We start from the raw sequence: 22,507 nt of genomic DNA on the forward strand, positions 1-22,507 counted from the left end.
TAACCATGGAGGGGTTTGAGGGCAAACTAAAATCTCTGTCCGTGAAAATTTTCAAGAAGGGAAGGTAACGTAACTGTTTTTGAGCACGTACCATGCGCCAGATACTTTTTTCATATAAATTGCCTTATTTAATCCTCACAACAACCCGATGAGGTTATAGTCATACCCCACTCCCCGTCTGACAGGTCAGAGAATTGGACTAAAGAGATTAAGCTGCTGCCCATGGCTATACGTAGGCATGGCAACTTAGATTGGAACCCAGGTCTGTCTGACTGTAAAGCCCAACTTTTTCCAGGTTTTCTGCCCTATTGCTTTGTGGTGGTTTCTCTCTCTCCACCCTCCTTACAAGTATGTTCTCCCCAGATTCTCTGAGTTTTACATTCTCTGGATCTTGTCCTGTTTCCTCATGGTAATTACCTTGAAGTTTGGAGCCAAGGATAAACATTATCCTGGGGCAGGAGGGAAACAGGCCCTTGGGGGTGGGTGACTGAGGGCCCCACAGCTCCAACGTCTGAGCTGTGGGCAGGAGGCCCAGAGCCGTCCAGAAAAAGTCCAGCACCATGAAGCTGGAGAGAGCTACAAAGCACTACGTTTTGCTGTAAGGGCCAGGGCGGGTGTCCAAGAAGTGTCTCAGAGGCAAGAGGTAGGTCTTCTTTTTTTGTTGTTTTGTTTTGTTTTGGGGGTTTTTTGTATTTTTCTGAAGCTGGAAACGGGGAGAGACAGTCAGACAGACTCACGCATGCACCCGACCAGGATGCACCCGGCACACCCACCAGGGGGCGACGCTCTGCCCACCAGGGGGCGATGCTCTGCCCCTCCGGGGCGTCGCTCTGTCGCGACCAGAGCCACTCTAGCGCCTGGGGCAGAGGCCACGGAGCCATCCCCAGCACCCGGGCATCTTTGCTCCAATGGAGCCTTGCTGCGGGAGGGGAAGAGAGAGACAGAGAGGAAGGAGAGGGGGAGGGGTGGAGAAGCAGATGGGCGCTTCTCCTGTGTGCCCTGGCCGGGAATCGAACCCGGGACTTCTGCACGCCAGGCCGACGCTCTACCACTGAGCCAACCAGCCAGGGCCGGTTAGGTCTTCTTAAGCATGAACCGTGAAGGTCCCTTGAGAGGAGCTATTATCACAGTGGTCACAGGCAGCTCAAACCAGCTTTTGTAGAGTTGCGGGCCTTTGTTCAACTCTGATACCGCCATGCCCCGTTTGCTACTCTGTCCTTGGGTGAGAGCATTCTCTTTTCTTTGGATGGCCATGGGAGCCCACAGCATGAGTTAGAGTCCCTGCTTTTTCCTTGCTGCTGGTCTGGACCAGCATATGGATATGCCTGGTGAACTCCCAAGAGCTTCCTAGTTGGGAAACTCCGTCCTACCCCAAAGGTTGCCCAGTCACCCTGGTGCTCCGCTAACTAGCAGCCACATACCAACCTACCACGTACTAACCAAAACAGTTGGTGAGGTGGTGAGTGAACTAATTGACTTGGAAGGTTTTTAAAAATACTCATCAAAACATGATCAAGGACTGGGTTCTCTTTTCCTAACCTGTCCCTTTCTTTCTAATCTGCCCTTTCAGATCCCATAAGATGAAGGACACATACATGTATATTGCTCAGAGGGGTGAACAGCTACCACCGGGTGGTAATAGGGAGGCCCTGGCATGGTGAGAAATGTGCTGGCTTAGTAACAGCACTGGTGCCTAGAAGGTGACTAATTGAAACTTCAGAGAGTAGGTGGACTTGGAATTATATTGGCACCAAGCTGCAGGAGTCACTTGGGACCTTATCACAAGGTCAGCGCAGCAAGCCCGGAACACAGCCTATTTCCCGGCCTATTTCCCGCTGTAACCGTTTAGGAGTCCACACAGGCTTGAAGCCCCGCCCACACCAGAGGGTCCAGCTTCCACAGCCGTCACTGTCTTTTCGGCCCTTTTCTCCAGGCAAGATGGTTTGGTGCCCAGAAGGCAAAGGATTAGTGTAAGGAGTACTGATCTTAAGTGGCAATTTCCTTAAAGGCTCACACGAAGCTAACGTTCCCAATTCCCCCATTCCCGATCTCGTTTCGTAAAGGGCGAGAGTGAAAGTCCCAGCAGAGACACAGAAAGTCTGAGGAAGCAGGGCGTTAGACCCTCCACGGGGCAGCACCGAGGAGTACTGGCCTCACATAAGATGTACTACCGAGTTCTGTAGACTCGAGGACCGTATTTTGGCAGGGTCTCCTTCTTGGAGATATGATGGAGCCTGGGCTTGGGGACCCCACTCCAAGTCTCCATTGCAGCTTCTTGCTTCTGTGAAGGTTGTGCCAGGGACCCTGACACCGATGGGGAGCGTGTAGCTCCAATTCTCAGCTGGCCCCCGACTTGTCAGCATGGCTTTGCATCAGAGGTAGTTAGAATACTGCTTTCTTCATCCCACCATGGTAGAGTCACTCTCTTCATGATCAATTTTACTCACCCTAGTCTGTACCCAAGAAAAGTATGAATTGGAATAATGTCTTCTGAATAGCCCATATTTTTTAACACTTCCACATTGTAAAAAATAATAATAATAATAAATAAATATATATATCAACCAGTATGGGCAGAGAAGCTGAGTTGAGTTCTGGTCAAGCAGATGTATTTGCCAATAGGAAGCAATTTTTTAAAAAAGTACATAATACTCAGTGGTAGAGTGTCAGCCTGGTGTGCAGGAGTCCCGGGTTCGATTCCCAGCCAGGGCACACAGGAGAAGCGCCCATCTGCTTCTCCACCCCTCCCCCTCTCCTTCCTCTCTGTCTCTCTCTTCCCCTCCTGCAGCCAAGGCTGCATTGGAGCAAAGTTGGCCCGGGCGCTGAGGATGGCTCTGTGGCCTCTGCCTCAGGCGCTAGAATGGCTCTGGTTGCAACAGAGCAACACCCCAGATGGGCAGAGCATCGCCCCCTGGTGGGCATGCCGGGTGGATCCCGGTCGGGCGCATGCGGGAGTCTGTCTGACTGCCTCCCCGTTTCCAACTTCAGAAAAATACAAAAAAAAAAAAAAAAGTACATAATAAACATATTTTAAAATAAAACTCTATAGAAGTGATGATTCAAAAACTACCAGAAAGGGCTTTGCATTTAGAAATAGCTTTGCATTCAGCTTTAGAATGTCCCCTTCCATTAAGATGAATGAAAAACCACAGTTCTGGTGGTTTCTGATCAGACTCCGCCACGTGTTTGGAGAACTCCGGATACAAATGGAACCTATGAAAGTTGCAGTTAGTGGACCGCCCTCTAATGTGTATTGGCTATAAACTCTTGTTCCACATACCAAACTTTGTGAAACAAATTTAAATGTTTAACTTTTATTCCAAGAGTCAACGATATTTAAAAATAAGCATTCAACATTAAAGCATCTTTTTCTTTCCCAGGTATAATTCAACATCATTTTGTTTAACTCAGAGAGCAGTTTGAGAGCTTTAAGGAAAAATAACCATCAAATAACAAACCCATCTCTCATTTTGGTCAAAGAGGTTACTCGAGTAAATAGGGCATTTGGTCAAGGAGGGAAGAAACAGAGGATGAATAAGGATGGCATCTATGGGGAAACCGGAAGCCCTACTACACAGAGCAAGGCTCAGCTGTAATTTCACCTGATCAAGAAGAACATCTCTCTCTGTCAAAGATGAGGCCAATAATGGTCTATGCCTAAGGCAAAAAGGAGTGGGGTTAGTTGGGAGAAGGCCCTTGATGCTCAAGTCAGACTGCCAGGGGTAACAGCCACTACTGGCTGAGCCACCCCTGGCAAATTGCTTCCCCATCTGTGAATTGGGGATAATGAAAGTTTGTTGTGAGAATCAAATGAGATCACATATTAACACCTTGGCACAGTATGCGACACATAGTAAGTGCTCAAGAAATGTGAACTACAATAGAAATGTTAGGTACAAGGCAAACATTAGCTCCAACGAACAGTTCAGGAGAACATTTCCTTCAGAGGAGGAATCAGAGTCAAGTATAATGTCCAGTAGTCCAACGAGGAAATGAAATTATGACAGGAACCTAAGGATTGGGTAGGAAGACCTAGTCTGCATTTGTTTATTAATGTTATAATTATGAATGTACTTTCATCCAAATTCTCAGTGGTCTATGACCACAGCTAGTTAATTTTTATTTTTAAAAGTCTCCCTTCTGTGTCTTATTTGTAGGAGTCTTTGTTCACATCTTCGAAAATCTTAGTTTGCACAATCCTCAGGTACTAAGTTTCTTGCAAAGCTGCAAACGGCTGTACCTTCCCCGTTCAGTCTATGGAACCCAGCTGGAACTTACCTCACCACCCCTGCTCCATGTCCCCCCACCAGGTGCCCAAATAATAGACATTAGTGCCCTTCTAAGAGGCAAGTTCACATCCCACGAAAAGGTTCCTTGCTTGCCAGTCGCAATAGGAAAAACACCTGGAGTTTGATGAAAGTTTCCTATCTGTGCACATTTTGAGGAGAGATATCAGGAATCTACATTTTGATGCAGTCCCGCTACCCCCTAAATGCCAGTCACCTTGCCTGGCGCTTTCAGATTCATTATGCCAAATAATCCTCAGATCAACCCAATGAATCCCAATCATTATCTCCATATTAAAAATTAGCATGTTGGCACAGAGGGGTGATAAAGCATGCCCCAGGTCATACATCTAAGAATTGGCAGACCAAAAGTGAGTTCCACAAATGACATCAACCAAAAGCACTCTCACCCTTTTTGTCCCATACCATGTTGACCCTCCATGACCCATTCCACAGAAAATGCCAGAGAAGGAGGCTGCACTTCCAACCTAGGGGGATAGCTCATTGCCTCCTTATCTGTGTGTCCCTGATGGGAGATGATAGTGAGTGGAGTTCTGACTCCACTCCTTGGCACATACTCAATCTTAGGCAATTTAATAAACCTCTCTAAGCCTCTGTTACATCCTCGTAAGTGGAGATCATAACAATACCGACTTTGCAGAGTATTTATGGGGGTTAAACAAGATGATGACTGGCAAAACCTTGGCACACTGAAGAGCTCCATGAGCCATTATGACCCCATACACCAGGTGGCAGGGCTCCTTGCTATGTTTGGGCAAGTACACCAGGCAGTCTGACACTACTGGGTCAAGCCACTTTAAGACTAAAAATGTTCAGATTAGATATCTGGGCCACATAGTGATTATATCACCCTGGGTTTTTGCTTCTCCCCACAAACTAGTACCACTCACACACAGGTTCCTTCTCTTCCATTATTGCTCCTCTGCCAAAGCCCAGCCTCTGCTTACACTCAGGAATGTGTTCCCACACACTCATCTCACCCTTTATTTAGCAGTTAAAGAACCTAGTACTGAAATCCAGAAGAAGACACATTGCCTGTAGCTGTCAGGGCAGATGCGATTCTGGCCACATCTTAGGGAAGAGCAAAAGTCAACAGTCCAGGCATTCATTCCAGAATACGAGGCCTGCTCCTCAGATGGGTCCCTGCCTACAATCCCATAGAATAATTATGACCCAGCTTCCAAAGGATCAGTTCTACTTACAGATTTGGGAGTGGAATTAAATCAGTCAAGTCCTAATCTAAAACTTTATTTTTTTATTAAAACAAATGTACTACAGACTAGAATGCGGAATTACAATAATTTTAAATATATGGCTTCAAAAAACTCATATTTATGGAAGACAAATTTAGGATAGGTCCCCAGACCTCTCGGGCTTTTTCATGCTCATTTTTCTACGGCCTTTAAGAAAAGTCTGATGGAAAAGTTGTCAGCTTTTTCTTTTAAACGGTGCTCTCTGATGAAATTAAACCCATTTCTGCTGACAAGGTCCTATCCAGGACCTTTCACATAAAAATCACATAAACTCAGGTGTCTGGAAGATGTAAGAATGTTGCTGCTGGGGTTCCTATTAATATTAATCAAAGGAAAAGTTTTAAAAAGGCATCCATCCTTAAATGGGTAAATGACCAATTTAAATATTTTATAAACTTACACTTTCATATGAAGTTTACAATTTTCAATTCTGCATTACAGGATCTTATCAACAGTTTCATTACAGCTATGTTCCTTTTAATAATTGCCATCTTGGCAATGCAAGAGAAAAAAAGAAGGCCCTTATTCTATGTTGGAGGGGTAAGTAGAGGCCTTCATAACTCCATTTTATTTATTATTTATTTATTTATTTATTTATTTTTATGTGCCTTGACCGCGGGCCTTCAGCAGACCAAGTAACCCCTTGCTTGAGCCAGCAATGTTGGGCTCAACCAGATGAGCCCTCACTCAAGCTGGCGACCTCGGAGTCTCGAACCTGGGTCTTCCGTATCCCAGTCCGACGCTCTATCCACTGTGCCACCACCTGGTCAGGCTTCATGACTCCATTTTAGATGAGTAATTTAAGACTCTTTGCAAAGGGAAACTGTCAGATCATCATTGTTTTATTTACAGAACATCCTCACCACTACCCCTTCTCTTTCTTGCACCAACTTCAGAAGGTGTGAAGTTTCACAAACTCTAAGCTCATGAAAATCTTCATTCTAATACTCAGTCCCCACATAGGGACAAAAGACAAGTCCGTTGAACCCCTTTTAAAAATCATATACACTATTTTTTGAACTGTTGCAATGTTCTGGTCTACAAACAGGACTTGACTTTTCTGGACTACAGAATATTTTAAAACACATTAAAGAATGTTTGTAGTAGAGGGGAGGAAGTGTATTGTCAAAAGTGAGTGACCCAAGGAAGGGAAGGGAAGGGAAGGGAAAAGAAGGGAAGAGAGAAAGGAAGTTCCCAGCATGTGTCCCACACAAGCCTAGGCACTTTTATTCACCTTCCCCCTTCTTTTTTTTTTTTTTTTTTTTTTTTTTGAGAGAGAGAGAGAGAGAGAAAGAGGAAGAGAGAGAAAGAAGCATCAACTCATAATTGTGGCACCTTAGTTGTTCATTGATTGCTTTCTCATACTTGCCTTAACTGGGGGGCTCCAGCCAAGCCAACGACCCCTTGGTCAAGCCAGCAACCTTGGGCTCAAGCCAGAGGCCTTGGACTTCAAACTAGTGACCTTTGGGCTCAAGCCAGCCACCTTGGGATCATTTCCATGACCTCATACTCAAGACGGTGAGCCTGGCCTGACCTGTGGTGGCTCAGTGGATAAAGCGTCGACCTGGAAATGCTGAGATCACCGGTTCAAAACCCTGGGCTTGCCTGGTCAAGGCACATATGGGAGTTGATGCTTCCAGCCCCTCCTCCCTTCTCTCTCTGTCTCTCTGTCTCTTCTCTCTCTCTCCCTCTCTCTCCCTCTCCTCTCTAAAAAAAAAAAAAATGAAAGACGGTGAGCCTGCGCTCAAGCCTGATGAGCCCATGCCCAAGCCTCAGGGTTTCAAACCTGGGTCCTTAGCGTCCCAGGTCAATGCTCCATCCACTGCACCACCACCTGGTCAGGCAAGGCACATTTTGACTTAGTCTTTACAACTCTCATTTTTACAGATATGAGACTGGTGTTAAATACCTTGCCCTGGGTCACAAGGCTGGAATAAACTGGGACTCAAATATTCATATGAAGAGCACAAAATATGGCAGATTAAATGCTTGGAAGATGGGAAGGGGGAATGGGGAAATGAGACTTTAGTTCAAGAAGTTAAGCAATGGGTGAAGCCTGACCAGGCGATGGTGCAGTGGATGGAGCATCGGACTGGGATGCGGAGGACCCAGGTTCAAAACCCCAAGGTCACTAGCTTGAGTGCAGGCTCACCAACTTGAGGATGAGGTTGCTGGCTTGAGCCCAAGGTTGCGGGCTTGAGCAAGGGGTCACTAGCTCTGCTGTAACCCCCCAGTCAAGGCACATATGAGAAAGCAATCAATGAACAACTAAGGATACTAAGGAGCTGCAACGAAGAATTGATGCTTCTCATCTCTCTCCCTTCCTGCCTGTCTGTCCTTCTCTCTGTCTGTCTCTCTATCTCTGTCACAAATAAAAAAAAAAAAATTTTTTTAATTTAAGCAATGAGAACAGAAATTCATCCAGAAATAAAAATGGTTTAAGTTCTTTGAATTCATTCCATACTCAGTAAATATTTGCCAATCCCATCGGCTTGTGCCGGGCCTAACCTCAGTGTTGGGGATAGATAGTGTCCTTTCCCCTGGGGGGCACTCACAGATTGGAGGGGGCAAGACCTACCTAGCAAAAGTTTAGTCAGCAACCAGGGATTAAGTGAGCAGAAAGAGAAATATCCAAAGCAGACTAGAGCTGGTCCTCATCTGCTAACTCAGCCACCAACCCTTCTCCCAGAGGCCCCCACCCCTGGTGTCCATTCCTACCTGGATGGCAGAAGCCCCCACCCCAACCCCCACTGGTCCTCCTGCCTCCAGCCTGGCTCATGCTCTAATCACCTCTCCATTCAGCAAGTGGGCTTTCTGAGTGGACACCTGACCTCTCCTCTTGACAACGTCCCAGGTCCTGCGCCTCCCTGGACTCAACTGTGCCCCCCACAATGGCTCCAGAGATCTCAGCCACACCAGATTCCTTGGAGACCCCAGGCCAGTACCTGGAGTTCTCCTCCTCCCGGCTGGTCTCTTGGGAACTCCTTCCTGCCCTTTCAAACTTAGCTCAAGAGTCCAGTCCACAAAGGGCCACTTCAGGACCCCAACCCCCCCTGGAGCCTCCTAAGACCTTTCTGTGGTCCTTTCCTGGTGCTTTAGGAATGAGGTAAAGTCAATACTATGTAGCAGCAGAACCCACCATTTCCAAAATTCCTTTCTCTGGGAATGGCAGAAAGGGCCAGCGCAGACAGTGGAGGGTCAGAGAGGGACAAGAGGCCACCACATCCTGGGATGGGGATAAGGGAGACAGGTTGCTTCTGAGCCATAATAACCTGCTTTGCCTTCCCACATATGGTCTTGTGTCTGACAGTCCCTGTGTCTCACGGCGGCAATCGTGTGTCTCATCGAAGCGACTGTAGTCACCAAGAAGATGAGAAATAACATGAAAAAAGTTCTGGGAATCGGAGTCAAAACCAGTTCCTCCCCAGCCCCCGCACAACCCACCCCAGAGTCTGCTAAGGAACTCATGAAAGTGCTCACCTCTTCACCCTCCCGGGCACCCTCTCTGGCATTCACAGGGGCACCGCCAGAGGCACCATCGCAAGCACCGTCGCGGGCACCACCAGAGGCACCATCGCAGGCACCGTCATTGACACCATCGCGGGCACCGCCAGAGGCACCATCGCAGGCACCACCAGAGGCACCATCGCAGGCACCGTCATTGACACCATCGTGGGCACCGTCGCGGGCACTGCCAGAGGCACCATCGCAGGCACTGTCATTGACACCATCGTGGGCACCGTCGCGGGCACCGCCAGAGGCACCATCACAGGCACCGTCATTGACACCATTGCGGGCACCGTCACGGGCACCATCGCGGACACCGTCACGGGCACCATCGCGGGCACCATCACGGGCACCGTCGCAGGCACCACCGCGAGCAAAAAAGACTGCCCCACCCTCCCACTCCTCCCACCACTGAGCTCACATGCTGTCACCCATTTCAGCCCACATGTGATCATAAAATCAGGGCTGCTGAGTAGGGAACACTTCTGCTTCCACGTGTTGCCTTGTGTAAAAGTCGAGTTATATTTTCCTGCACCAGTCGGTGCGCCCTGTGGAGCACTGGGCACGGCCATCCCAGGAGGCCACCGCGAGGCCCTTGACCCTGCCCTGGTTCCAGCCAACCCAACCCTGGGGCCACCTGGCAAGGCCACACCAAACAGTGAGGGGGGCGCTCCAGGCGGAGGTAGAGTCCGGGTGGTGGGCCCGGAAGGTGGGCGGGGCCTCCTGCGGGGGGGGGGGCGGGGGGCGGGGCGACTTGGCAGCTGTGGGATCCTCGCGGTGAGATGGGCCAGCCCTGTGCGGTAGTGACATTCGCGCGGTGAGAAGGAATGCGCGTGGAGAGGGTGCCAAGCGTTGGCTTCGGGGATTTGGCCGTTGATTGAGTGTGGCCTCTGAGCAAGTCGGTTGGCACCAGGCTGCTCAAAGACCAGGCCTGTCCAGGGGCAGCAGAAGAAACTGGGCAGGCCGTGAGAAGCTGAAAAACCCCACGCAAGTATGGCAGACAAAGGCAAAAAGGGCAAAGGAGGGGCGGCGCCAGCTGCGGCCCCCCCTCCCCCTCCTGCAGCTGCCACACCCCAGGACCAGAAAGATGAAAAGGAGGCTGAGGCACAGCCAAAGCAAAAGTCATTACAGCCCAAGAATGAAGTGGGCACGAGAAAGGGGTGTCGCCGCTATAAGTGGGAATTAAAGGACAGCAACAGAGAGTTCTGGACTATGGGGCATGCGGAGGTCAAGATCCTGAGCTTGGTAAGTTGGCCAGGAATCCCTGGGAGGGGGCCCAAAGACAAAAGAGGGAGGAGTGGGTTCCAAAGGGACCCAGAGGGGCTCAGTCACATGTTTCCCGGCAGGCCTTCCTAATAGCTGCGATGGTCATGTTCACGGGAACCCCCGTGCACCCTCTCCTGACTCTAGTCCTCACCATGGAAATATCCATCTTCACCTTCTTCACTATTATCTACACCTTCGCCATCCAGAGATACATGCCCTTCATCCTGTGGCCCATTGCTGTAAGTGAGGGACAGTGGGGCGTGCTAGAGGCGGGGGTGCAGTCACCAGTGTTAGCAGAGAGACATGCCTCACCTCTCACATCTGTGCCCAGGCTGGGGCTGGGGTAGAGGCAGCTGAATTTATGTTTTAAAAGGCTCCCAAAAAGCCCAGCTTGGGGGCAGAAGCTTCTTACCCACCTAGTCAAAACTTGTGGTCTTTGCTCTCCTGAGGGTTTGCTCTACTTGGGGGGAGGGCAGGTATAGCAACTACCTGTTTCTCTCAACTGCTGTACCAGCTCCCATTTGCCTGGGTAACCAGAAGGTACCCCATCCCCAGAATTCAAAGAAAAGCAATCTTCCCATGAATCAGTAGAATAAAGTGAGAATTTTTTAAAAATCACTTCTAAAGGATGTTCCACCCAGAAAGATGTTCAGCCCAAAACAGTTGTCCACTGGAATAGGACTGGGCAAGTTATCCAACCCCGTCTAGCCTCTGTATACTCATTTGTGACATGAGGACAGTAATACTTTTGTGATTGTTCCTGAGGAGTGAACGTAAAGTGCTTGACAATGTGCTTGAGGGCTCATGGATTTGACTGCCTGCCAATGACCTGGTAGTCCCAGAGCACAGCCACACCTGCCCCGCGCCAGGCCCAAGGCCCCGCATTCATGGCACGAGCACGGCATGCCTCCGCAGTCCTGTGCTGACTGCTTCACTCACTGCACACATGAAAGGGACTCAGAATGGCCAAGTAACTTGCCCCCCAAATAACTCAGCCAGAAAGTGGCAGAAAAAAGATTCAAACCCAGCTTTGTCTGTAGAATCTGAGTCCTTAACTACACTCTGTCCTGCCAGCTTGTAAAAAGTTAATAGTTAGGGTCTGGAGATCCACAGGTCTCTATGAGGTATGTGAGGACCCCCCTATAGAAAAAAAGGAGAAAGGGGGCCAATAAGCGTCTTGGGAAAAGGATAAGCAGAAGACAAAGGAGAGAGACAGGCAAAGAGCAAGCTCCCAGCCAAGAAGCTTGAGAGAAGACATGTGTAATTACAGCAGGATGAAATCTCTGAACACTGAAAATCCCTCTGCTGCACTTCCCTAAACTACTAGGGGGAAATGCAGCCACCGTCGCTGTCGCTGAATGACTGAGCTGGCAAAAGAGAAAGGGCGGTGACCCAGGTAATGGGAGGTGTTCGAATAAGCCGCCGGTGTAGGGGTGGGGATGGCTCACAAGGTGTCAGCGCAGGAACCGGGAGTATGGATCTTCATCCACTCTCAATTTAGGAGATGAGACCTTGGCCCAAGCCAAGTGGGGATTTAGAACTGAGAACCCTGCCTAAAGCCAGCACCCTGCAAAGACTACACCCTGGCGAGAAGACCGAGATAAGCTTTCCCCCAGGCAGGAACAAGAAAGCAAGAAAGCATGTTCATCTCCACCTGAGCTTTGAGTGGGAAAAACGAAAAAGACCACCTTGAGAAACAGAAATCTGGAGCCTGAACTTTATATAGATTTGGTTTGAACTTTTACTATCTTCAGCCTAGAAAACATAATGCCTTTGAATTAGCATGAAAATTGATCTCAATTTTTTATAAAGATTTTTTTTATTCATTATAGAGAAGGGAGAGAGAGAGAGAGAGAGAGAGAGAGAGAGAAGGGGGGGAGGAGCAGAAAGCATCAACTCCCATATGTGCCTTGACCAGGCAAGCCCAGGGTTTTGAACCGGCGACCTCAGCATTTCCAGGTTGACGCTTTATCCACTGCGCCACCACAGGTCAGGCCTTGATCTCAATTTGATGATATTCTGATGATATCCATGGAACTACTGACAGAAACAAATACAAATCACAATCAAAGCCTAAAGAGATTCTCACAGGATGGGTGTTGGGGGAGGGGACTTGTCAAAAATGAATTCACAGTTCAAAACTACAAAATGTTGCCTGAGCAATGGTGGTGCAGTGGACAGAGCATCAATCTGGGACACTGAGGCCCCCAATTTAAAACCCGTAGGTTGCCCACTTGAGTACAGGCTTGCCAGTTTGAGCCCAAAGGTTACTGATTTGAGCACAAGGTCACTGGCTTGACTACAGCCACCCCCGGTCAAGGCACGCATGAGAAGCGATGAACAACTAAAGTGATGCAACTATGAGTTGATACTTCTCATCTCTCTCCTCCCTTGCTCTCTCCCTTCCTGTCTGTCTCAAATCAATTAAAAAAAATTTTTAAATAAAAATAATTTAAAAGTTTACAGAACATTTTTAAATACCCATGGCTAAGAATCAATAATCAGCAAACATAACAAATGGGAGTATTAGAACACTGAAAATATTTATATAAGCTACTGAACAAACTTTCAGAAAATAGGTAGTATATTTTAAATTATTAACCACATAGCCCTGGCCGGTTGGCTCAGCGGTAGAGCGTCGGCCTAGCGTGCGGAGGACCCGGGTTCGATTCCCGGCCAGGGCACACAGGAGAAGCGCCCATTTGCTTCTCCACCCCTCCGCCGCGCTTTCCTCTCTGTCTCTCTCTTCCCCTCCCGCAGCCAAGGCTCCATTGGAGCAAAGATGGCCCGGGCGCTGGGGATGGCTCTGTGGCCTCTGCCTCAGGCGCTAGAGTGGCTCTGGTCGCAATATGGCGACGCCCAGGATGGGCAGAGCATCGCCCCCTGGTGGGCAGAGCGTCGCCCCTGGTGGGTGTGCCGGGTGGATCCCGGTCGGGCGCATGCAGGAGTCTGTCTGACTGTCTCTCCCTGTTTCCAACTTCAGAAAAATGAAAAAATAAATAAATAAATAAATAAATAAATAAATAAATAAATAAATAAATTATTAACCACATAAATAAGAGCCCTGAGAAAAGAATGAGATATTATGAGTGCAGAATAGACAGAACTTTTTTAAAATACAATATATAGTGTCTAGAATTAAACATACTACAGTTATTGAAATGAAAATGTCAATGATGGGTTAAAAAGCGTATCAGACAAAGCTGGAGAGTTAGTGAACTGAAGGATGTGGAAAATTACGGCACTAAGAGTTAAAGAAAGAAAATATGAAAGAAATTGAGACAAAGACTATGGAATGAGAAAGCCTATTATAAGCCTAATAGATCCAGAAGACACTCCAGGGAATGGAGGGGAGGAAACACCCAAAGTGATAACTCAAAACCCTCCAGATTTAATGAGCAACAGCACTAAAAACGGCAGAGTAAGGGACTTTAGAGCTCTGTCCCTCCACTAAAGCAATGACGAGGCTGTCAAAGCTGTCAGAACCAACTTTTTAAACTCTCGAATTTAATTTTTAAAAAAACAATAACCAGGGGAATGCTTAATGAAGAAATCAGCTGTTCAATTTTGGTTTAGAAAACGTTGTAGCACTTGAACTTACATGCCTGACATCCCTCACACTCCAGCTTCTCAGTGGCCATGAAGACAACAGCCACATTCCTGGCCACCTTCTTTGTTGGTGGCAAAGAGAACAGCACAGACCTTGTTATCAAAGAATCATGGTGGCGCCCTGAGGGACTGGCTTGGGAACTGTCTTTGTTTCACCTGCCTTAGAGCTTTCTCAGGGCTGAAGTAGCCTTCTGCATAGAATTTGCCAAAAGCATTAGAAGATTTATATATATATTTTATTTAATCATAGTCACCTGAAACAAGGGAAAACACACACACAGATTATCATAATGGATTAAAATAGCCATAATCCCACCATATGAGGATCACAAGAAATGCACTTTAGACCAAAAGATACAAATAGGTTAAAAGTAAAAATCGAAGAAGATAATCCAAGCAAACAGTTACCAAAAAAGAGCTAATGCCTGGCCTGTGGTGACACAGAGGATAGAGCGTTGACCTGGAATACTGAGGTTGCTGGTTTGAAACCCCTCCCAGTTAAGGCGCATAATAGAAGCAACTACTAATTGAGGCTTCCTGCCCCCCACTTCTCCCTCTCTCCTCTCTCTAAAATCAATCAGTAAAATCTTAAAAAAAGAAAAAGAGCTGAGGTGGTAATCTCAATATCAGATTTAATAAAAGATAAGCCTGACCAGGCGGTGGCGCAGTGGATAGAGCGACGGACTTGAATACAGAGGACCCAGGTTTGAGACCCCAAGGTCGCCAGCTTGAGCATGAGCTCATCTGGTTTGAGCAAAAGCTCACCAGCTTGGACCCAAGGTCGCTGGCTCGAGCAAGGGGTTACTCGGTCTGCTGAAGGCTCATGGTCAAGGCACATATGAAAAAGCAATCAATGAACAACTAAGGTGTCACAAAGAAAACTAATGATTGATGCTTCTCATCTCTCTCCGTTCCTGTCTGTCTGTCCCTGTCTATCCCTCTCTTGACTCTCTCTCTGTCTCTGTAAAAATAAATAAATAAAAATAAAAGATGAAAAGTCTCAGAGAGGTACCAAGGTCAATAAATAAAAACAAAACTACACCTAGACATGTCAGAAAGGCACTACTGATCACCAGAGACAAAGAAAATTTTAAATAAAAACCAAGAGAAAGATCATTTATCTTTAAAAAAAACCCACTCAAACTATTAGGCTGACTTCCTAGTTTTCAACAGCAATGAGAGTGGCCAGAAAGCAATGGAATAATTTCTTTGAAGAGTGAACTGGAAAGAGTGAAATGAAAACACTTTTAGACAAAAAACAAAAGAATTTACATTTACTGACCTTCACTGAAAGAACCAGAAAAGGTGTACTTCAGAAAGAAAGAAATTAAACTGAAAGAAATGTTTGCAATGTGAAGAAGAAACAGTAAGCAAGAAACCTAGTGAGCTTACGGATTGACCTAAATAATAAGAGAAAAGAGTTATTTAATATATATTAATAACTTATTTTGGGGAGAGAAGCCTAAAACAGGTGGAACTGAAGAATAGCAACAAAATAACATGTAAGACCACAGTGGCTGTATATGATCAGAATTAAAAGTCCTTGATTTGGGTGTTAGGGGATGGATTAGGACACAAACATTAACATATTAAAACATTATACTAAATCCTGGCTGGTTGGCTCAATGGGAGAGCGTAGGCCCAACATGTGGATGTCCAGGGTTCAATTCCCAGCCGGGGCACACAGAAGCACCCTTCTCCCTCTCCTTCCTCTCTATGTCTCTCTTCCCCTCCAGCAGCCAAGGCTCCACTGGAACAACGCTGGCCTGGGCGCTGAGGATGGCTCCATGGCCTCCACCTCAGGTGCCCTAGAATAGCTCTGGTTGCAATGGAGCAATGCCCCAGATGGGCAGAGCATTGCCCCCTAGTGGGCATGCCAGGTGGATCCTGGTTGGGAGCAGGCAGGAGTCTGTCTCTCTGCCTCCCAGCTTCTCACTTCAGAAAAATACTGGAAAACAAAAATTACACTATATTCTGCTGAAGAGTAGAATTCCAGAATATATGACATCAGATCTGTTGAGGGGAAGGGGTCAAATAGAAGGAGAAAATAAAAAGGAATATGTGTAGTATATATTAATAAGAAAAAAATAAAATAAAATGGTAGACATATATCCAAATATATCAGAAATGATGATATAGACTATATTCTTCATTTAAATGTTGGTTTTATTGATTTTAGAGAGAGGAAGGGAGAGAGCAAAAGAGACACAAACATCTGTTCCTGTATGTGCACTGAGAATTGAACCGGCAACCTCTGAGCTTCGAGTTTATGCTCTAACCAACCAAGCTATCCAGCCAGGGCAAGAATAGATATTTATTTTATTTATTTATAATTCAGTGAGAGGAGGGGAGGCAGAGACAGAATCCTGCTGGAACCCTGACCAGAATCCATCTGGCAAGTCCACTAGGGGGCAATGCTCTGCCCATCTGGGGCATTGATCTGTTGCTTAGCAACCGAGCTTTTCTTAGCATCTGAGGTGGAAACCATGGAGCCATCCTCAGTGCCAGGGGCCAACTCGCTCCAATTGAGCCATGGCTGCGGGAGGTAAAAAGAGAGAGAAAGTTAGATGGGGAAGGGTGGAGAAGCAGATGGGTGCCTCTCCTCTGTACCTTGACCAGGAATCACACCTAGGACATCCACACATTGGACTGATGCTTACCACTGAGCCAACTGGCCAAGGCAGGAATAGATTTTTTTAATTCAGCAATATGCTAAATTACAAGGCATGTGAAGAAAGTTTGTAAGAGATGGGGAAATACTAACTGAAAGATAGATGGCATAACTTTCATACCAGATGACACCAATTTTATGTTTTTAAAAAGGTATATACACTGACCTGGTAGTTCAGTTAGTTAGAGCATCATTCCATCATGCCAAGATTGTGTGTTCAATATCAGGGTACATACAAGAATCAACCAATTAATGCATAAATAAGTGGAAAAACACATCAATCTTTCTCTCTATTCCCCCCCCCATTCTTCTCTTTCTCTCTCTCTAAAGTCAATAAAAAATTTTAAATTAAAAATCAAAAAGGTATATAAAAAAAACCATTACCTGGAGCAATTCTGAACTTATATCTACCTAACAATATAGTCCAAGACAAGCATAATGGGAGATTTTAATATGCCTCCATAAGCATATTAAAGCATTTTTTGATAGCCTTATCTACCAAAATTTAGAACATATAGACCCCTATGCCAAACAGTAACAGGCTATATATTCTTTTCAAGCACACTTAGAACAATCATTAAAATTATGTCCTTACTACCACAAAGAAAATGTAAACAAATAACAAGAAACTGATATCATAAGACTATCTTCTTTATTTTCCATGCAATTTAATTAGAAATCAATCAGTAAAATGTAACTAAATCCCCATGTGTTTGCAGGTGGGGAATTTAATGTTTTTCCTAAACATATGGGAACTTAGCTATATGTGGTATTTGCAAATACTACCTGTAGAATACTACTGAATAATTCAAATTCAAATATATATAATTAGGAAAGAAGACTAAAAATGAACAATTCAAGTGTCTATCTCAAGGTACCAAAGGAAAACAAAATAATGGACTTAAGAAGGCAATTCCAAAGATCAGAACTAAAATTAATGTAGGGGAAAGAAACATACATAATCAGACCAAATACCTAGTTCTTCGAAAAGACTAATAAAGTAGATAGATCCCAAGTATTTCTCAAGAAAGAAACAAAATATTAGTATAAAGATCAAAAGCTTTTAAAGATCTCAGGGAAAATGTAAACCTTTACGGCAATAAATAATAACTAGTTTAGATAGTTAATTTCCTAGAAAAAGAATAACTTACAAAAAATTAACACAAAAAGAAATAGAAAAACAGGTTACAAAGTAATTTTTCCATGTTTAACGTTTTACATTTAAATCTTTTGATTCATCTGGAGTCATTTTGGTATAGGTTATAAACTATGGCACCAGCTTTAAATCCTGATGGTGATCTAGTTATCTCACTCTATTACTTGGTTTATTTATTTATTTATTTATTTATTATTTATTTTTTTTACAGAGACAGAGAGAGAGTCAGAGAGAGGGATAGATAGGGACAGACAGACAGGAATGGAGAGAGATGAGAAGCATCAATCATTAGTTTTTCCTTGCGACACCTTAGTTAGTTATTCATTGATTGCTTTCTCATATGTGCCTTGACTGCGGATCTTCAGCAGACCGAGTAACCCCGTGCTCTAGCCAGCGACCTTGGGTCCAAGCTCTGGTGAGCACTGCTCAAACCAGATGAGCCCTCGCTCAAGCTGGCGACCTTGGGGTCTCAAACCTTGGTCCTCCGCATCCCAGACCCACGCTTTATCCACTGCGCCACCGCCTAGTCAGGCTTATTTTTTATTTTTTTACAGAGACAGAGAGAGAGTCAGAGAGAGGGATAGACAGGAACAGACAGACAGGAACGGAGAGATGAGAAGTATCAATCATTAGTTTTTCGTTGCACATTGCGACACCTTAGTTGTTCATTGATTGCTTTCTCATATGTGCCTTGACCATGGGCCTTCAGCAGACCGAGTAACCCCTTGCTCGAGCCAGCGACCTTGGGTCCAAGCTGGCGAGCTTTTTGCTCAAGCCAGATGAGCCCGTGCTCAAACTGGCAACCTTGGAGTCTCGAACCTGGGTTTTCCGCATCCCAGTCTAACGCTCTATCCACTGCGCCACCGCCTGGTCAGGCTAGGCCTGTCTTATTTTAAAAGTAGCCATAAATCCTGACCTGTGGTGGCGCAGTGGATCAAGCGTTGACCTGGAATGCTGAGGTCACCGGTTCAAAACCCTGGGCTTGCCTGGTCAAGGCACATATGGGAGTTGATGCTTCCTGCTCCTCCCCCCTCTCTCTCCCTAACTCTCTCTCTCTCTCTCTCTCTCTCTCTGTCTTCTCTAAAATGAATAAATAAAAATTATTAAAGATGTTTAAAAAAAAGTAGCCATAAAATCCTCAATAAAATATTAGTAAACTGAATCCAGCAATATATTTATATAAGGAAGCAAGACATCATGATCAAGCAGGGTATGTGCCAGGAATGTAAAGATGGTTTGGTTTTCAAGACTCTGTTCGTATCATTCTCCATCTTTCATTTATAGGTGAAAACCATTTCATCATCTCATAAGCTAGTTGCTGAAAACTATGTAGTAATAGTCAATACTTATTTTTAGAAAACTCTGAGCAAACTAGGAAAAAAGGGAACTTCCTTATCCTAAAAATAGGTATCTACCCAGACCTACAATAAACATTTCATTTCATGGTAAAACTTTAAAAGCATTTCCTTACCACCTGATCTGTGGTGGTGCAGTGGATAAAGCATTGACTTGGAACACTGAGGTCGTCAGTTCAAAACCCTGGGCTTGCCTGGTCAAGACACATATGGGAGTTGGTGCTTCCTGCTCCTCCCCCTTCTCTCTTTCTCTCTCTCTCTCTCTCTCTCTCTCTCTCTCTCTCCTCTCTAAAATGAATAAATAAAATAAATAAATAAATAAAATCATTTCCTTAGAGATGACTAATATCGCCATTTTTATTCAACAGTCTGCTAGAGTCTGACCACGTGATGGTACAGTGGATAGAGCGTTGGACTGGGATGTGAAGGACCCAGGTTTGAGACCCTGAGGTCGGTCGCCAGCTTGATAGTGAGCTCATCTGGCTTGAGCAAAAAAAAAAAAAAGCTCACCAGCTTGAACCCAAGGTCGCTGGCTCGAGCAAGGGGTTACTTGGTCTGGTGAAGGCCTGCAGTCAAGGCACATATGAGAAAGCAATCAATGAACGACTAAGGTGTCACAACAAAAAACTGATGATTGATGCTTCTCATCTCTCTCCGTTCCTGTCTGTCTGTCCCTCTGTCTGACTCCTCTCTGTCCCTTAAAAAAAAAAAAAAACAGTCTGCTAGAGATCTGAGTCAGTATAATGTGACAAGAAAAACAAAGGTACATGGATTAGGAAAGGAAAAATAATCTAGCATTACTCACACATCATATGATCTTCTACTCAGAAAATCCAAGAGAATCTAGTCAAATTACTAGCTTTGAGTTTCACAGTGTTGCCAGAGATGAAAACAGTAGTGATCCTGAATTCCAGCAACAACCAATAAGAAAATGTGGCTTTTCAAAAAAAAAAAAAAAAAAATGAAAACAACAGACTACTGGATGTCTGAGAATAAACCTGCTCAAAGATGTATATGACTTTATATAGAGATTATAACATTTTATTAATGAACACAAAGAAAACCCTAAAAATACGGCAAAATCTACCACATTCACGGATGTGAAGAGTTACTGTCGTAAAGATGGGGACCAGAGTCCAACAGAGCCTCCTGCCAGCAACAAAGCCTGCCCCAGCTCCAAAGCTGGTCCTGCCAGCAGAAAGATGTTTGGGGTGGTACTCAGAAGGACATCATTAAGTTGGATTGCTGTGCATTTATTTAAATGAGTATTAGGAGGGTACCATACCTGGCCATTACGTGTGTGATTTCACAGATGAAATGGCAGTAGAGGGAGACAGAAAAGGCAGTTAGGTCTCCTGGGCTTTGGGTCTCGATTCAAAGAGCCTAGCTGAGGGGCCACAGGTATGTCCATCTAGCCAGGTAGCCAGGTGTGTATTATACACACACACACACACACACACACACACACACACATTTTTATTTTATTTTTTTAATTAGGCAGAAACTTGAAAATTATTCTTGTTGGAGGAAGCTATGCCAGGTCAGGTGTCAACGGGGCCTCAGCTCTGTGCCAGGCCAACCTCTCTCCCATGCTTTCAGGACCTTCTCAATGACATATTCGCCACTGTTTTCCTGGTGGGGGTCACGTACTTTGCTGTGAAAATCCGACCAACCATGCCAACGAACTACTTCATTGCTGTGGTGAGTCTTTCTTGTTGGGTTGTTTATTTGTTCAGAAACCACTTCTTTTGAATAATGAATGCTTTTCCCTCATTTGAAGGACGGGGCTTCTTTCCTTTTCACAGAATCGTGAGATACAAGCAAAGTTTGAAAGTAAAGCTAGCAAATGTTTCCAGTGGAGCAGCTATTTAAATAAAGATGTTGTCTAGGCTTCCTACTTGTAGCTGCTGACCCAGGAGTAATCAGTGGTGAGGTTCAGACAGTTCGCACCAGTTCGGCAGAGCCAACACCTAATTTTTTGTTGAGTTCGGCAAACCGGTTGTTAAAATGGCACTTGTAATCAGGGTTCTGTCTAAGGTGGGTGCTGGGCAGCCACCCAATGTGGAAATCACAAATTTACATTCCTTACTCTTTTTTAACATTCCTCTGCGCAACAGAGTATTCTAAGCACCTGTAATAATGTTCATTCCTTCCGTAGGTGAAAAAAAAATTGACGAACTATGCTTGTAATACTTATTTATTCATTTCATAAAACTCATTATACCTTTGATGAAATACATTTTAATTCTCTCGCGTTTGTTACTTCAGTAAACAAACATACAATGTAAAGAGAAAAAGTGCCAACCAACCAGGGGGTGACAAGCCATCATTTGTTTCAGCTTTGTGTTACACAATATGGAATTATCTTAAGTAACAGTTTTATTGGTTTTTTGGTCAGGTATTATTTAATATTTTTTCATTAGTATTTTAAAACTCATAACATAATCTAGTTTTAGGTACCTCTTTTATTGTTCTTATTTAAGTATTAAATGCATGAAATAATAAGCTACCTTTCGGTATATCGTTTTTTATTCTTAAAACGGTCATTAGGGCAGAGAACTGGCTGTGAAATTATTTGAATCCCACCAGCGGGTGGAATGACAGGGCAATCGGTGAGGGAAACTCCGTCTCTAGGGCTGATCTGAGAGGACAGGGGGAGGTGTTTACAGCCCCCGTTTACAAATGAGAAACCAGGGAGGAAATATGCCAGTTTAGGAATGAAAAGCAAAAGTAACGAGGCTCGGCCCTGGCCAGTTGGCTCAGTGGTAGAGCGTCGGCCTGGCGTGCAGGAGTCCCGGGTTTGATTCCCGGCCACGGCACACAGGAGAAGCGCCCATCTGCTTCTCCACCCCTCCCCCTCTCCTTCCTCTCTCTCTCTCTCTTCCCCTCCCGCAGCCAAGGCTCCATTGGAGCAAAGTTGGCCGGGGAGCTGAGGATGGCTCTATGTGGCCTCTGCCTCAGGCTCTAGAGTGGCTCTGGTCACAACAGAGCAACACCCCAGATGGGCAGAGCATTGCCCCCTGGTGGGCATGCCGGGTGGATCCTGGTCGGGCGCATGCGGGAGTCTGACTGCCTCCCCGTTTCCAACTTCAGAAAAATACAAAAAAAAAAAAAAAAGTAACGAGGCTCCTTCTGTTTTCCAGATCCTTATTGCTCTGGCTGCATTTTTTCCTTTAATCGATATATGTCTTCAAAGAAAACACTTCAGAGGCAAGAAGATCAAAAGGCACATATTAGTTCCTCCTGAACAAAAGGCAGAGGCAGGAAAACCGGAGGCCGGAAAACCGGAGGCCGGAAAACCAGAGGCAGGAAAAGCGGCAGGAAAAGCTGCGGGAAAAGCACCAGCAGCAGACAAGCCAAAGGGGAAGGGAGACAAGAAATGA

General features: G+C 45.4%; 1 protein-coding gene across 1 annotated transcript; it reads left to right on the plus strand.

Moving 5' to 3' along the window:
- Nucleotides 1-10,060: 10,060 nt before the first annotated feature.
- On the plus strand, nt 10,061-22,507 carry CMTM2 (CKLF like MARVEL transmembrane domain containing 2). The gene is made up of 4 exons (XM_066244111.1): nt 10,061-10,312; nt 10,414-10,572; nt 20,724-20,825; nt 22,268-22,507. Exons 1-4 carry the CDS (start codon nt 10,061-10,063, stop codon nt 22,505-22,507), a joined length of 753 nt encoding a protein of 250 aa, XP_066100208.1.

The sequence above is a fragment of the Saccopteryx bilineata genome, chromosome 9, assembly GCF_036850765.1.
Source record: "Saccopteryx bilineata isolate mSacBil1 chromosome 9, mSacBil1_pri_phased_curated, whole genome shotgun sequence".
Taxonomy (NCBI): domain Eukaryota; kingdom Metazoa; phylum Chordata; class Mammalia; order Chiroptera; family Emballonuridae; genus Saccopteryx; species Saccopteryx bilineata.